The sequence below is a fragment of the Budorcas taxicolor genome, chromosome 7, assembly GCF_023091745.1.
Source record: "Budorcas taxicolor isolate Tak-1 chromosome 7, Takin1.1, whole genome shotgun sequence".
Classification (NCBI taxonomy): domain Eukaryota; kingdom Metazoa; phylum Chordata; class Mammalia; order Artiodactyla; family Bovidae; genus Budorcas; species Budorcas taxicolor.
In genome coordinates this window covers 68,350,251-68,365,310 of record NC_068916.1, presented here as the reverse complement: position 1 = coordinate 68,365,310, position 15,060 = coordinate 68,350,251, and the positions used below count along the sequence as shown (strand labels likewise).

General features: G+C 45.0%; 1 protein-coding gene across 1 annotated transcript in view; it reads right to left on the bottom strand.

The window, feature by feature from the left end:
* Nucleotides 1–13,700, bottom strand: part of CYFIP2 (cytoplasmic FMR1 interacting protein 2) — a 110,068-nt gene extending 96,368 nt beyond the window's left edge. Inside the window, exons 1-4 of the mRNA XM_052642631.1 lie at nt 13,584–13,700; nt 11,708–11,797; nt 3,505–3,582; nt 1,922–2,023 (exon numbers count right to left, since the gene is read on the bottom strand). Of these exons, the coding sequence (XP_052498591.1) occupies nt 1,922–2,023; nt 3,505–3,582; nt 11,708–11,797; nt 13,584–13,700 (387 nt within the window). The remainder of the gene's footprint in view (nt 1–1,921; nt 2,024–3,504; nt 3,583–11,707; nt 11,798–13,583) is intronic.
* Nucleotides 13,701–15,060: the final 1,360 nt, after the last annotated feature.

Below are 15,060 nucleotides of genomic sequence, written 5' to 3'. Positions count from 1 at the left end.
AATGAGGGGGTAGCAATGGACAGTGAGAGGGACACTCAGAGAAAGAGCTCCATTCATCCAATAGATGCTGTTTATTGAGGATCTCCTATGTGCCAGGCATCATTCTTGGCCCTGGGGTAAAGTGGGGAACAAAACAGAAAAAAAAAGTCTCTACCCAAAGGAACTTATATTCTAGTGATGGTTACAGAAAACAAAATATCAAATAAATTCTCTATCAGAAGGTGGTATGAGCTGTGGACAAAAATAAAGCAAAGGAAAGGAGGTAGGGAGACCTTCAAAGATCAGATCAAGCCACTTTCTCCTTCCAGAGTGTAAGTCCAACAAAACTTTCCAGGGTGATGGAAATGTTCTGTATCTGCACTGTCCAACACAACGGCCACTCATCACATGTGAGTACTGAGCACTGGAAATGCAAGTGCCAAGGAGGATATGCATTTTACATTTTATTTAATTTGAATTCAAGTAGATGGCCATACATGGCTACTGGTGACTGTACTGGACGGAGGGGTTTTCAATTACTCCATAGCCTCCCTTCTCTAAATACATCTTGTCAGGAGGCCCTCAGTTTAGTACTTACTTCATTTTGGGGTTGTTTTGCTCTCTTGGACCTGTCTTCCCAAAGAGCTTTTAGGCCCCCTGAAGGCAGGTCCATGATGCTAATAACAGCATCTGTGAGTTAGTAAACCTGCTCTGTAGCGAGGGCTCTACAAATAGGGCTCTTTACTAATGGACCTTATTTATCCTTAGAGAAAACCTGTGAAATGGGCATTCTTTCCAGAGGGTGGGAATATTGAAGGTGTCAGAGGTCTGAAATGACCTGAAGGTCACAGCCAGAAGGTGGCAGAATGCTGGCCTGCTCTGCCTTCAAGGCTCTATCTGCATCTTCCCCACCACTTCCAGGAGGCCAGCACAGAGCTGGGCTCAGGGCTGAGCCTGGGCCAGTGCTTGCACGTCTACTTATGAGGCTCATAAATACATGTAGAACACATGGAGGGCACAGGGTGCACGGCAGGACTCCCACCCAGGCACAGGGTGGGCTTAAACTGCTCAGCCTGCACTCCTGAATGGCTTCCAACAAAACCATGATAACCAGCTTGCCCTCTTACCTGTCACTCACAGGAATCTTTGGCCATCTTTTCTCTTTTCCTCCTTTAAACACTTGCTCTTCTTGGCCTCCCAGCTGGTCTCCCTGCTGTTACTCTTCTCCCCTCACCTCCACTCCCTCGCCCTTGACACCTGCCCCTCACCTCCCATCCACTAGCCACACAGCAGCAAGAACGTTGTTTCAACACTCTGATCAGATCATGTCACTGGAAACCTCCAACAGCTTCCTGTAATGCTTGAAGAAAATCCATGTTCTTTCCACAGCTATAATGCTCTATAAGTGAGCCCCCGCTCACCTCTCCAGCCTCACCTTTTCTCACTCCCTCAGCTCACTACGCAGCCTCCTTGGCTTCGTTCCATTTCTTAAACCCGTCATGCTTCTTGAGGTTGCAGGACCTTTGCCTCTCAGTTCCTTCTGCCTGGATCATCTGCCCCTGGATCGTCACCTGCCTGCCTCCTTCACATCATATAGTTCAAACGCCACCTCCCTGGAGGCTGGCCCTGAGGTTCATCCATGTCGCAAACACCCTCCACACCAGAGGTTTGCTAATTGCACTTTATTCACAGCACATGTTCTGTTGTGTATGGTTTATGGTCAGTCTCTCCTCCCACCCAAAATACTCTCCTTTGCCCACTAGGATGTGAATTATATGGAGGGAGGGTGCTTGTCTGTCTTGCTCACCCTGGGGTGGGTCAGGGGCACTAGACAGTGTTTTGTAGAATGAATGAAGAACACGGCACAGAAATCCAGACCCTTGTGTCTAGAAGGTGGGGCCCTTCTCAGTTGTCCTGGCCCAGACCCGCCCCGACCCCTTACCTGAAAGTACATGAACTTCATGAGCTTGGTGACCTCAGGCTCCAGCACTTCTACCGTCTTCTCATAGATTTCCACTCGGTTGGGCTGCTCATTGCATTTCACCTGCAGGGAGACAGGGGGTTTCGCACACCCTGGTTTGCCCAGGCAGTCCTGGTTCACACCTGCTGTCTTATTAATAGGGCACATTTTCACTCTCGAATGCACTTCATTTAGGATGAGAAGTGATATGGTGGCTACGCAGCGAGAGGAGGCGGGGGCAGCCCTGATGAAGAGTCAGTGCTTCTAGGCAGGACTGCTCCCTAGACATCGGCTGCGGGAAGGAAACCAGCTGGTCCCTGGAACAGAGCCCTCTTCCCCCACAGTCTGTTCTAGGCCCCCACCATGTGCTGTACGCACGTTTACGTTCATCTACGAGGTCTCCCTCCTTCCATCTTTCCCTCAGTGCTACCCCAGGGGGCCTCTGTCAGAGTCTAAGCAGGGAAGAATGTTCTGTCTATGGCTCTGAGTGCACCAGAGTGCAAAGCCGCTGTCCACACCGGAGCCCGGTGAGGAGCCCATTTTCTCTGCCCAAGGGTTTTCGGCACATCAGAATCACGTGGCAGGTGTGTTCACAGCATGTGCACACAAGGCTGCTAAGAGGTCATCGACCAGTGTTAGCAAAGGGTAATAAGCACAAGGACATTCTTCACACTGTTGTTTAAAAATTGTGGAAATGGCAGCATGAGCTAAACATCCACCGGCCAATGATTAAGTGGATAAAGTATTAATATGGCTGATGGGACAGATCTCTGACCTCTCGTGGAAAGGTTGTTACCATAAATCTGCGTGGAAATAGCTGCAGGAAAGTAAGGGTAATTTAATCCTGTTTTTATTGAATAAAACACAAAACAGTGCGTGTGCTGGTGTGCCCATATATAATACAGGTACAGAGACTCTGAAAGGGTGTGAACAAAGCTGCTAGTAAGCAGTTCCCTCCGGGGGTTAGGACTGGGAGCAAGGGAGAGGAATGGTTTCTGTTTACACACTTGGGGTTTGTTGCTTTGGTGATGGTGGGACCCATGAATATAATATGATAATGATAAAAATACTATCTGTATGTGTTATCATGAAAAAAGTCAGCTATAAAGAATGAAGTATAAAAAAGCAAGTGGTGGAACCATATAAATAAGAAACAACACGCTTTTGTAAATGACAATAATTTACAAAATAATAGTCAGAAATATTCATGTTGTTGGAGGAAAGAGAGTCAGATGAACACGTAGCAAAGTGTCCACAGTGATTACGCTTTGGTGGGAGGTGGGGATTTTGGTGGTGGAGGGAGAGGGTGAAGCTGACTTGCTTTCTACTTTACACCTTTCTGCAGTGGTTTGGGTACTGTACAGTTAGCATATACTGCTTTCAAAATAAAAGGATAATGAGAAATTTTTTAAAGTTGGTGTCAGCTTCATGGGATGCTCTCTACATGTGTTCAGTGAGCACCCTTGGATAAGAGACTCCGCTTCACTCCCTGTCGCCTGGAGAAGGTCAGTAACCTGGATGGGGTGGGAGGAGGAAGGAGCCGTTCCTCTTGGGGCAGGACTCACCTGGGGGATGGCCCGGGAACAGCTGCGCCAGGTGTATAGCATGACTGCATACTCGTGCCCTTCCTCCAGCATTTCATTCTGAAAAGCAAAACACGGTCAACAGGGAGAAACCACTCCAGGGCCACAAGACTTCTCAACAGCTCCCCTTGCCTCCACATCCTTGGACTCACAGTGTGGTCTCTGAACCAGCAGCATCAGCATCGCCTGGGGTGGGGGGGGGGTGGGTTGCTTATTAGAAATGCAGAGTCTCAGGCTCCTCCCTGGGCCTTTGGAATCTAAATCTGCATTTCAATAAAATCCCCAGGGAACTCACATTCTGAGGTGCACAATAAGTTTGAGAAGCACTGGCCTAAATTATCCTCACCAGTCACCCCATGGCTCTATCAGCCGGACACACTTTTCAAAGACAGATAGCCACCTCAGAAAGGTGGAACAGACCCACTAGTTCCAACAGCAAAAGTTGTCCCAGATGGCAAGAAAGCAAGCAAGCAGCCAAACAGAATGCACAGCAGGTAGATTCAAAAAAAAGAGCAAAAATTATGAAAGTATAATATATTGTTGTATGGACTTGCCTGGTAGCCCAGTGGTAAAGAATACGCCTGCCAATGTGAGTTCAATCCCTGGCTTGGGAAGATCCCCTGGAGAAAGAAATGGCAACCCACTCCAGTAGTCTTGACTGGGTAATCCCATGGACAGAGGAACCTGGTGGGCTAGAGTCCATGACGTTGCAAAGAGTTGGACATGATTGATTTTAAGATTAAAGCAAGAGAGTTCCAGAAAAACATCTATTTCTGCTTTATTGACTATGCCAAAGCCTTTGACTGTGTGGATCACAATAAACTGTGGAAAATTCTGAAAGAGATGGGAATACCAGACTACTCGACCTGCCTCTTGAGAAACCTATATGCAGGTCAGGAAGCAACAGTTAGAGCTGAACATGGAACAACAGATTGGTTCCAAATAGGAAAAGAAGTACGTCAAGGCTGTATATTGTCACCCTGCTTATTTAACTTCTATGCAGAGTACATCATGAGAAACGCTGGACTGGAAGAAACACAAGCTGGAATCAAGATTGCCAGGAGAAATATCAATAACCTCAGATATGCAGATGACAACACCCTTATGGCAGAAAGTGAAGAGGAACTAAAAAGCCTCTTGATGAAAGTAAAGGAGGAGAGTGAAAAAGTTGGCTTAAAGCTCAACATTCAGAAAATGAAGATCATGGCATCCGGTCCCATCACTTCATGGGAAATAGATAGGGAAAGAGTGGAAACAGTGTCAGACTTTATTTTTTTGGGCTCCAAAATCACTGCAGATGGTGATTGCAGCCATGAAATTAAAAGACGCTTACTCCTTGGAAGAAAAGTTATGACCAACCTAGATAGCATATTCAAAAGCAGAGACATTACTTTGCTGACTAAGGTTCGTCTAGTCAAGGCTATGGTTTTTCCTGTGGTCATGTATGGATGTGAGAGTTGGACTGTGAAGAAGGCTGAGCACCGAAGAATTGATGCTTTTGAACTGTGGTGTTGGAGAAGACTCTTGAGAGTCCCTTGGACTGCAAGGAGATCCAACCAGTCCATTCTGAAGGAGATCAACCCTGGGATTTCTTTGGAAGGAATGATGCTCAAGCTGAAACTCCAGTACTTTGGCCACCTCATGTGAAGAGTTGACTCATTGGAAAAGACTCTGATGCTGGGAGGGATTGCGGGCAGGAGGAGAAGGGGACAACAGAGGATGAGATGGTTGGATGGCATCACTGACTCAATGGACGCGAGTCTGAGTGAACTCCGGGAGTTGGTGATGGACAGGGAGGCTTGGCGTGCTGCGATTCATGGGGTCGCAAAGAGTCGGACACAACTGAGCGACTGAACTGAACTGATTGAAAAATATCTTGGTGGAATACATACCAAGACTATGAGGAGCAAGCTCTCTGTGGGGCTGGATAAATGGGAGCTTTCACTTTTTGTATCACATAGTGCTATAATGTTTGCATTTTAATAACAGCCCATGTTGCTATTTCATATGCAGGAAGATGGTTAAGATCAAGATTAAGATTTTTAAAAATAATACAGAGCAGATGGTAAAATTAACAACAGCATGAAAAATGAATCTGATTACTCACCTCACCTAGTAACTGCTTCACCTAGTAACTGCTTCAGTGGAAAGAGCCCTAAACTCAGGGTCCAAATATCAGGGCTGAAGTCCCAGCTTCATCACTTCTTAGCCCTTTGGCCTTTACGAAGTCACTTAACCTAAAATTCTCCATTTAGTTATCTGTATAATGATGATGAAAACAACCTTAGAGAATTTTGTGAGAACTGAATAGAATACAAACACACAGTTGCGGTCTAGCCGTGTCTGACTCTTTGTGGCCCCATGGACTATAGCCCGCCAGGCCTCTCTGTCCATGGGATTTCCTAGGCAAGAATACTGGAGTGGGTTGCCCATTCCTTCCCCAAGCGATCTTCCTGATCCAGGGATCAAACCCACCTCTCCTGCATTGCAGGCAGATTCTTTGCCACTAAACCACCAGGGAAGCACACAAACATACATACACACTAGGCAATCTGTAAAGAGAGTTTGGAGTATTACTAGGGAAAAGACAGTCTGGCAGTTCCTCAAAAAGTTAACTCACAGAGTTACCATATGATCCAGCAATTTCACTCTGAGGTATACACCCAAGAGAAATGAAAGCATATGTCCACACTGAAACTCCACACTTGCTCACAGCAACATTATTGTAATAGTCAAATAACAGAAACAACCCAACTGTCCATTGATAGATGAATGGATAAATAAAATGTGATACAGCCATGCAGAGGAACAGTTGCTGCTGCTGCTAAGCCACTTCAGTCGTCTCCGACTCTGTGCGACCCCAGAGACGGCAGCCCACCAGGCTCCCCCGTCCCTGGGATTCTCCAGGCAAGAACACTGCAGTGGGTTGCCATTTCCTTCTCCAATGCATGAAAGTGAAAAGTGAAAGTGAAGTCGCTCAGTCGAGTCCGACTCTTCGCGACCCCATGGACTGCAGCCTACCAGGCTCCTCCGTCCATGGGATTTTCCAGGCAAGAGTGCTGGAGTAGGGTGCCATTGCTTTCTCCGAGAGGAACAGTATGCATCTGTAAAAAGGAATGAAGTATTGATCCATGCTACAACATGGACGAACTTTGAAAACATTATGCTAAGTGAAAGAAAGCAGACACAAAAGGCCGCTATTATGTGATCCATTTAGATGAACTGTTCAGAATAATCAAATCCATAGAAACAGAAACCAGATTAGTGGTTGTGGGAGAGCGGAACTGGGAAGGACTGCTACAGGGTTTGGGGTTTCTTTTCGTGGTGATAGAAATTAGACAGGGGTAATGATTGTATAACATTGTGAATCTACCATAAAAATAGTGAAGTATACACTTTAAATGGTGAATCTTATGTTATATGAAGGACATCTCAAAAAATATACTAAAAAATAGTATTACTAGGCCATCTCTTTTGTAAATGTTCACAGATACAAAAACGAGCCTTTACTCATTTATTTTTTATCCCACACATCACATCTATTTCATAATATCTTCCTAGCACAAGATCAGATTTAATTTGAAGCTTATTCCTTTTTATAGTTTTGTTTTCAACGGCAAATGTCACTGACGAGTCACACTTTCAATTCTTAATTTAGAGAACTCTTTAAATCAGTAACATGTTGTCCTTGAGACCAGAGAGAACCAAGATCAAGTCTGTGGGTCTTCTGCTGCCTTTGCTTCAGAACATGTGTCAGAAAAGGGAAGTGACAGTAACGTGTAGGGAACATGTGTCTAATTATTAGCATCAAGCTGCCCACTGACAGGTGTTAGTATCCCACTCATTCACCCACTGAACCTTTCACTGAGCACTCACGCATTCCCCTTCAGTGCTCCATGCTAGGAACAGGCCAGTGAACAAGAATGCTGTGGACTCTGCCCTGTGGACAGCTCAGCTGACCATCAGTTAGGTTTGTTGTATAATCACGCCTGGAATATAGAGGTCAGGATGGTGTGGTGGATAGAGCCTCAGGGAATTTGACTTCTGCTCTTGGCTCTGCTTGGACCCACCTTTTACCTGGAAAATGTCATGGTTTCATCATTTGGAGGCAGAGAATTGGCCTAAATCCACAGTCCCCAACCTTTTTGGCACCAGAAACTGGTTTCAGGGAAGACAAATTTTGCATGGACCAAGGTGGGGGGTGAAGGTGGTTTCAGGAGGATTCAAGTGCATGACATTTATTGTGTACTTTATTTCTATTATTTCTTTCTTTATTTCTATTATTATTACATCAGTTCCACCTCAGATCTCCAGGCATTAGAACCCAGAAGTTGGAGCTCTCTGGCCTAAATCACTAGTTTTCAACCTGGCTACCCATTAGTCACCTGGGTAACTCTGAAAACTCCTGATGCCCAGGATGGATTCCAGTGGAATGAAATCTTTATCTCTAGAGGAGGGGTCCAGGCATGAGTGGTGTTTTTTTTTTTTTTTTTTAATGTTTCCTAGGTGATTTCAATGTGGAGCCCAGGTTTACAGCTGCAAGACTAAGGATCTCTCAAGTTCTTTACATTTGTAAGATCCTGTAGGTCCATCCTGCTGCTGCTAAGTTGCTTCAGTCATGTCCGACTCTGTGCGACCCCATAGACGGCAGCCCACCAGGGTCCACCATCCCTGGGATTCTCCGGGCAAGAATGCTGGAGTGGGTTGCTATTTCCTTCTCCAATGCATGAAAGTGAAAAGTGAAAGTGAAGTCGCTCAGTCGTGTCCGACTCTGTGCGACCCCATGGACTGCAGCCTACCAGGCTCCTCCACCCATGGGAGTTTCCAGGCAAGAGCACTGGAGCGGGGTGCCATTGCCTTCTCCATAATTTATCCCAATGTGAATTCAGTTCAAGTTTCAGATTCTGGCAGACTGTACCTCTCAGCACTTAACTTTGGACACTAGGCCCCCATCTCACTCCCAGCAAAGAACCCTTGACTGTTCCTTGTAGCTGGTCAATTACATGGTTTACGCACTTTTTCCTCTTCCTCTTTTCTCTGGCTATCCTGCCTTTGAGAGATTCACCTTGCCCCAGTGCGGGCAGGAGTAATACAAGAGGATGAACATCTAATGAAGCCTCTTGCTGCTGATAAGCTACTCTAGACAAAGTCTGAGCAGGGTTCAAGGATGAAACTGTTGAGGAAGTGAGGTTGGGTATTATCCATGAACATCAGCAGTGCACCCTAGTTTGGACTTTGCCTAAAACTTTATCAACACTATCCCTGCATCAGTAGAATAGTGGCCCCCAGAAAGATGTCTGCAACCTAAACCGTAGGACCTATGGAAACAATACCAAAAGGATGGCATGAAGCTAGCAACCTTGAGAGGGGGAGGTTATCCTGGGTTATTGGGTGGACCCGGTTGGTGGCAAGGGTCCTAAGGGAGGTGAGAGGGTCAGAGCAGGAGGCGTGAGGATGGAAGCAGAGACTGAAGTGGTGTGACTGCTGGCTGGAAGGGTGCTGAGCCAAAGAGCAGGCTGCCTCTACAACCTGGAAAAACAAGGCCACAGATTCTCCTCCAGCGCCTTCAGAAGTGAATGCAGCCCTGCCAACACCTGGATTTTAACCTTTTAAGATCCCATGTCAGACTTCGACCAAAAGAACTGTAAGCAAGTGAATCTGTGTTATTTTAGGTCACCAAATCTGTGATAATCAGTACAGCAGCAACAGAAAAGGAATACAGTCCCTCTCCAAACTGGCCCCTCCTCTGATTGCACTACTGGTGCCCCTGACCTGGTTTTTTCAAGAAACCTCAGTCAGCATCGTTCCAGCTCCCCTCGGCCCCAGCCCCCAGCAGACTGTGAAGCCAGGCAGAGTCGCCCTCCAGTGCCTCCTACATCCCTGACCCCTTAGCTGCTCCTCAAGCCACTGCCCTCATCCAGCCCTTGACGCCTCCAGGGTAGATAACCTTATCTCAACTGATCTATTTGCCTCTCTCATGCCTCCTTACCACTCATTCTGCACAAAACTAACAAGCGAAATTTATTTCTCAAGTGTAGTTATGTTCACATTTTCCTCATTAATGAAAACTGTTTATTGCTACTGATTTTTTTTTAATTAAATGAATGAAAGCTCTGTTATGGGCTGACTGGTTTCACTCCCCCCCACCCCCAAATTCATATGTTGAAGTCCTAGACCCAGGACTTCAGAATGTGACTATATTTGGAGACAGGGCCTTTAGAGAGATGATTAAGTTAACATGAGGCCATTATCCAACATGACTGAATTTGGACACACAGAGAGACACCTTACATGTGTCTATACAGACAAAAGGCCACGAGAGGACACAGCCAGAAGGCGAAGAGAGGCCTCAGAAGAAGCCAACCCTGCCGACACCTTGATACTGGATTTCTTGTCTCCAGAAACAGGAGAAGATAAATTTGCTATTTAAGTCTGTGGTATTTTGTTATGGCAGCTCTAGCAAACTAAGACACTCTCTATGCACCTAATTCGTTATGAATATCACCAAGAATTTCCCTACATGTACTTCACAGTTCCAACCCAGGCAATCTCTGAAAACTTTTGCCTCTGAGCCTCTCCTTGTGGTGTTTCTGCCAGCTGGTATGCCCTCCCCATCTCCTCTCTGACAGATAAAATTCTAATTGGGTGGGTCAGCGGAGGTCAGAGCTGGGAATCATAAGTCCAGGATTCTAGGTTCAACCTTGTGATTTACTAGTTGTGTGATGATGAGCAACCTGCTTATTAACCTCTCTAGGTCTCAGTTTTCTCATCCCTAAAATGTGCATAATGATCTCTTTGCAAATCACAGGCTGTAATAAGGCTCCAATGATATTGCATATGAGAGAATTTTACACAGTTTAAAGTACAATATACATATATGTAAATATATATATACATATAGTTACAATGTGTGTATGTGTGCAAAGTATACAAAGCTATACTCAAAAGCTACTTCCTGCAACAAGCTTTTTCTGACCCTCTCAAGGCCACTTAAAAACTCTGAACTTTCACCATGTCTTTGTACATCTTTAACTTTGTACATTTTTGTTTGCAAAGACTTGTCTACAGCATGTTTTATAGTCAAATAGATTTGGGTTTAGCTCTGTCATTTGTCAGCGGCAGGACCCTGAGTAAGTGACTTCACTTTTCTTCACTTCACTTTTCCCCATCCATAAAATGGGTATTGTAATAAAACATTCTTCCCAGGGTTGAGGTGATGATTAATCGACAATGCATTTGAAATACCTGCACAGAAAATGTTCAAAAAATGCTAAGTCTGTCTACTTCCCACTTGATTCATTGAGAACTAAGACCCCATCTGTCCTTGCATACACGCCGTGCCCCCCCGCCCCCCAGCCCTTCAGCATTTAGCAGGGTCTGATCAAGTACCAGGGACACAATACTTATTGAATGAATGGGTAGGGTGTGGTGAGACAAGGGTTTAGGCTATTGATGATATAGTGAGAAAGGTCCACTGAGCAGCAGGCAGAGCCTGTGAATGAGAAATTATGGAATTCTTTTGTTCTTTATTCTTTTTAAAGAAACTAAACTTTTTATTTTAAGTCTTAGGTCAGGATGTGCACACCATGTGAGATCTCAGTTCCCCAACCAGCGACTGAACTTGTGCCCCCTGCACTAGGAGCACAGTCTTAACCACTGGACTGCCAGGGAAGTCCCTGAATTCTTTAAATGCCAGTGATGCCCGAGGGTGAAATCATGAAAGCCAAAGGGAGAAAGGTACCCACTCAGGTGGGTTAGACACAGACCCATCAAACCGCTGGCCCCTGTCTGTGAATGATTTAGGCCACCAGCTTCCTCCAGTCAAGAATGTGTTACTCCAGAACTTTGAGAAACTTTGTGCTTTGGTCAAGAGCCAAAATTCCACACAGCCAGTAATCTATAAAGTACAAAACAAGGCAAGACCTAATAAGCTGTTAACTCCAAAGCTAGAGAGAAGCTCAGGAAAGCCAACAGTGGGAAGAGAGTTGGGCCCTAAAGGTGAGCAGGATTTACAAGGCTGGAGGATACAGACCAGTGTACCCCCAGGCATGGAGAGGGGATGGGTGGGGCGGGAAAAAGAGCTTGAGGAGATGGATCCTTCTGAGGCAGTGGGTTCTTGGAATAGCTGAGCCCCTGCCCCCACAAGGAGGGGCTATGTCTGCGCCTGAGGGCCACGGAGACTTACCATGCTGGAGTGCACTGTAGCCTGCTCGATGTACCTTGCGATGCCCGTGACAAAGGCATTCCTGTCCTCGAAGTTTGTGTCAAAGTTAGCCTGCAGGGATTAAAGGACAGGAACACTTAGTGGCTGGAAAACAGGTTCAAGATGGCTGGGTGTCCAGGAAATAAACTGCTGCCAGCCAAGGCCCAAGTTCTCTGGGGAAATCTATCTCCACACCGCCCTTTCATCTTCCACCGAGAAATCCCACCCTACATTCCACTGGGCAGAAGCGGGCCACACACAGGGGCTGCATCTGCTTCCCATGGGTAATCAGGTTCACCCAGAGAGCCTCACAAGTAAAAACTTAAACTATACAAGCCTAAATAGCTGTTAAAAGTGGAGATTTTTTTTTTTTTTTTTAAACAGAAGCAGACTCACAGATATAGAAGAAAAACTCGTGGTTTTTTTTCTAGAAGGGGAAGAGCAAAATGGTGGGGTGGGAAGCACACACTAGTGGGTGTAAGATAGGCTCAAGGTTGTATTGTATAACACTGGGAATATAGCCAATATTTTGCAATAGCTGTAAATGAAAAGTAACCTTTAAAAATTGCATTAAAAATTTAAAGATGTTTTTAAAGGTGACGATTCTAAAGAAACGGAAAGGTATACACTGTTTTCATCTCGTTGTTGCAAAAATATTTGCCAGAGGGTGCAGATACCTCTGTATAAGAATAATAACTGCAGTAAATCTTTGTAGTAAAAAAACTGGAAACCATCCAAATGTCCATTAACAGCAAAAAGCTAAATAAATAATAGCATATCCATACAATGGGCTTATAGGTACTATGTGCTGGTTAAAAATAGTATGGTAGCATTGTAGTATTATCAGGAAAAATACCCATGATAAATTTTAAGTTTAAAAAGTCAAATCGTAGAGGCTTTTACCATCCTGTTTTGGTATTAAAAAAAGTTATATATCTAAATGGTAAAAAGATGTGTGGATGTATATATGCATGTATATACAGACATAGTTTCAGGGAAATTTTTATTTGTTATACTTTGCTGCAGCAACAGCTGTATTGCTTATAATAAAATGATATTTACATAATTAAAAACTTACTGTGGGTTAGACAATATGAATAAACCAACATGATGAGTTGAACCTTCAGGCATGTGCTTAATAAATCAAGCCATTGAATGAAATTGGAAATATACCACACATTTTTTCTTAGTCTCATTTAGCAGTCTCAGAACTTTCAAAAGGTCAAATACAGCAAGAATGCTAAAAATTTACAATTAACTTACTCTTCCTTAACACGGTATACTTGCCCAGCACACTCAGACAAGGGGCTATTTGCAAGGCTGACTCCGGCTGCACCAATACCCTTCCCACCATGCCCGGTGGGATCACAGTTTTGAGCAACCTGATTACAGTTTGTCACGAGCTTGCCTCTTTCGGGCAAAGCAAACAACTTGTGACCAACTTTCCCGAGCCATTATCGGCTGTGGGGAGTTGAAGATCTCTTCTCACATACACGAAGAAAAAGTAATTACCCAGGCAGGCTCTAGGGGTTTTTTAATGGTGATATTTAATTCATGAGGTCAGAGCTGCCAAAACCTTGGTTGGTGCCACAGCAAGAACAGCCGGGAAGGTATCTGGGGTCAGAACAAATCAACAAGCCTTCCTCTGGGAAGAGAAATAGCACTGGTATTCGTTTACTAGCTAATCTATTTCTTACACTCAGCTCCACCACTGCAGCGGGGACTTCATCAGTTCACAACCTTTCACCTTCTAGATTCAGGCAGCTCCCTTCCCTCTGCCTGCAGGGCAAAGCCTCTTAGAGGGTCCCCAGAATTCCTGAGTCCCTCATCCTGGTCCCGGTGCTCTGGGAGGACTTACCTGGTACATTATGGAGGAAGGTGGGGGCTCGATGCATGGCTGCTGGTCAGGGAGGGGCAGCTCTTCCAGTAGGTCCACGTTGGACAGGGCATCTTCCAGGGTGACGTGGGTGGTCATGGCTGCAGTTTCTGTTGTCCGTGCTGAGGGGATGCAAGAGAAGGAAATGGAGAGTTTCAGGGGCCTCCAAACAGTTTTCCCAGGCCACCCCTGTCCAGGCTTCTTCCAGGGCATCCAGGGAGGTAAGTAACATGCACTGAGACCACTTCCACTTGCTACTCAACCTGTGTGGGAAATCTAAAGATATCCTTACAGTTTGGGTGTGTGTGTGTGTGTTAGTTGCTCAGTCATGTCTGACTCTTTGTGACCCCATGGACTGAAGCTCATCAAGCTCCACTTCCACGGAATTCTCCAGGCAAGAATACTGGAATGGGTGGCCATTCCTTTCTCCAGGGGATCTTCCTGACCCAGGGACGACAGAACCCGGGTCTCTCACATTGCAGGCAGATTCTTTACTGTCTGAGCCACCAGGGAAGCCCTCTTGACATTTACAAAGTACTTTTTTATGTCTGTTGCTTCGACTGAACCTCACACCACAATCCTCTCATGGCAGGCGGTATCACATCCACATAATTGATGGAAGACCAAGGCTCAGGGAAGTTACGTGATGCCCATGCAACCACAGAGACCAGAAGCAAAGGACCTCAAGTCATGCCTGACGCGGAGACATGGGTCAAAGTCAACCTCCAGTTTTTGCTATTTGAGGAGATATTTATCAGTTCCACTCTTCAATTCTTGCATAACACAAATATCCATTATCAAGAGTGCCAAAGATTATCAACTTGAAACTAGAGTTTGAAGTTAAGCTGGGAATCAGAGAATTCAGACTCCAGAGAATTTAACCTGATTTGCAAAAACATTAGAGCCATTGTCTTCCTTGGCCTAGAAGTATGGTATTCTTTGTGAGCTACACCAAGCAAATAAGCCGGAGATGGATATTTCTGTGTCTCAAACCCTGGCAGAGTACAGCGGCTTTGCTGAGAACTTTGCCAGACATTGAAGTTGAAGAGGTTCTAAACAGCACTTACCTATGTGGAGCTAACTGCTATTTTAAGAACTCAGCACTCAGCAAACAGAAAACTCATTTTTTAAAGCATATGCAAAACATTAATAAAACATGATCATGATTTAGGGCATAGAACAAGTTCTGACAAGTTCCCCCAAATATGACCTTCTAGAAGTCATATTCACTGACTATGTGCCATAAAATTACAAATCAATGACACAACTTATAGCAAAGAAAAAAACCCAAGCCTGTGAAAATTTGTAAAAACGTATCTCTTAGCTTATTCATAGCTAAAGAGGAATTCAAATAGAAATTATAAAATATTTAGAACTGAAAGACAGAGAGCATGAATAAATGTCTCGATGCATTTCACAGAAACTAAGAAAGCAGAACTGCATGAACTGAATTTTCTGC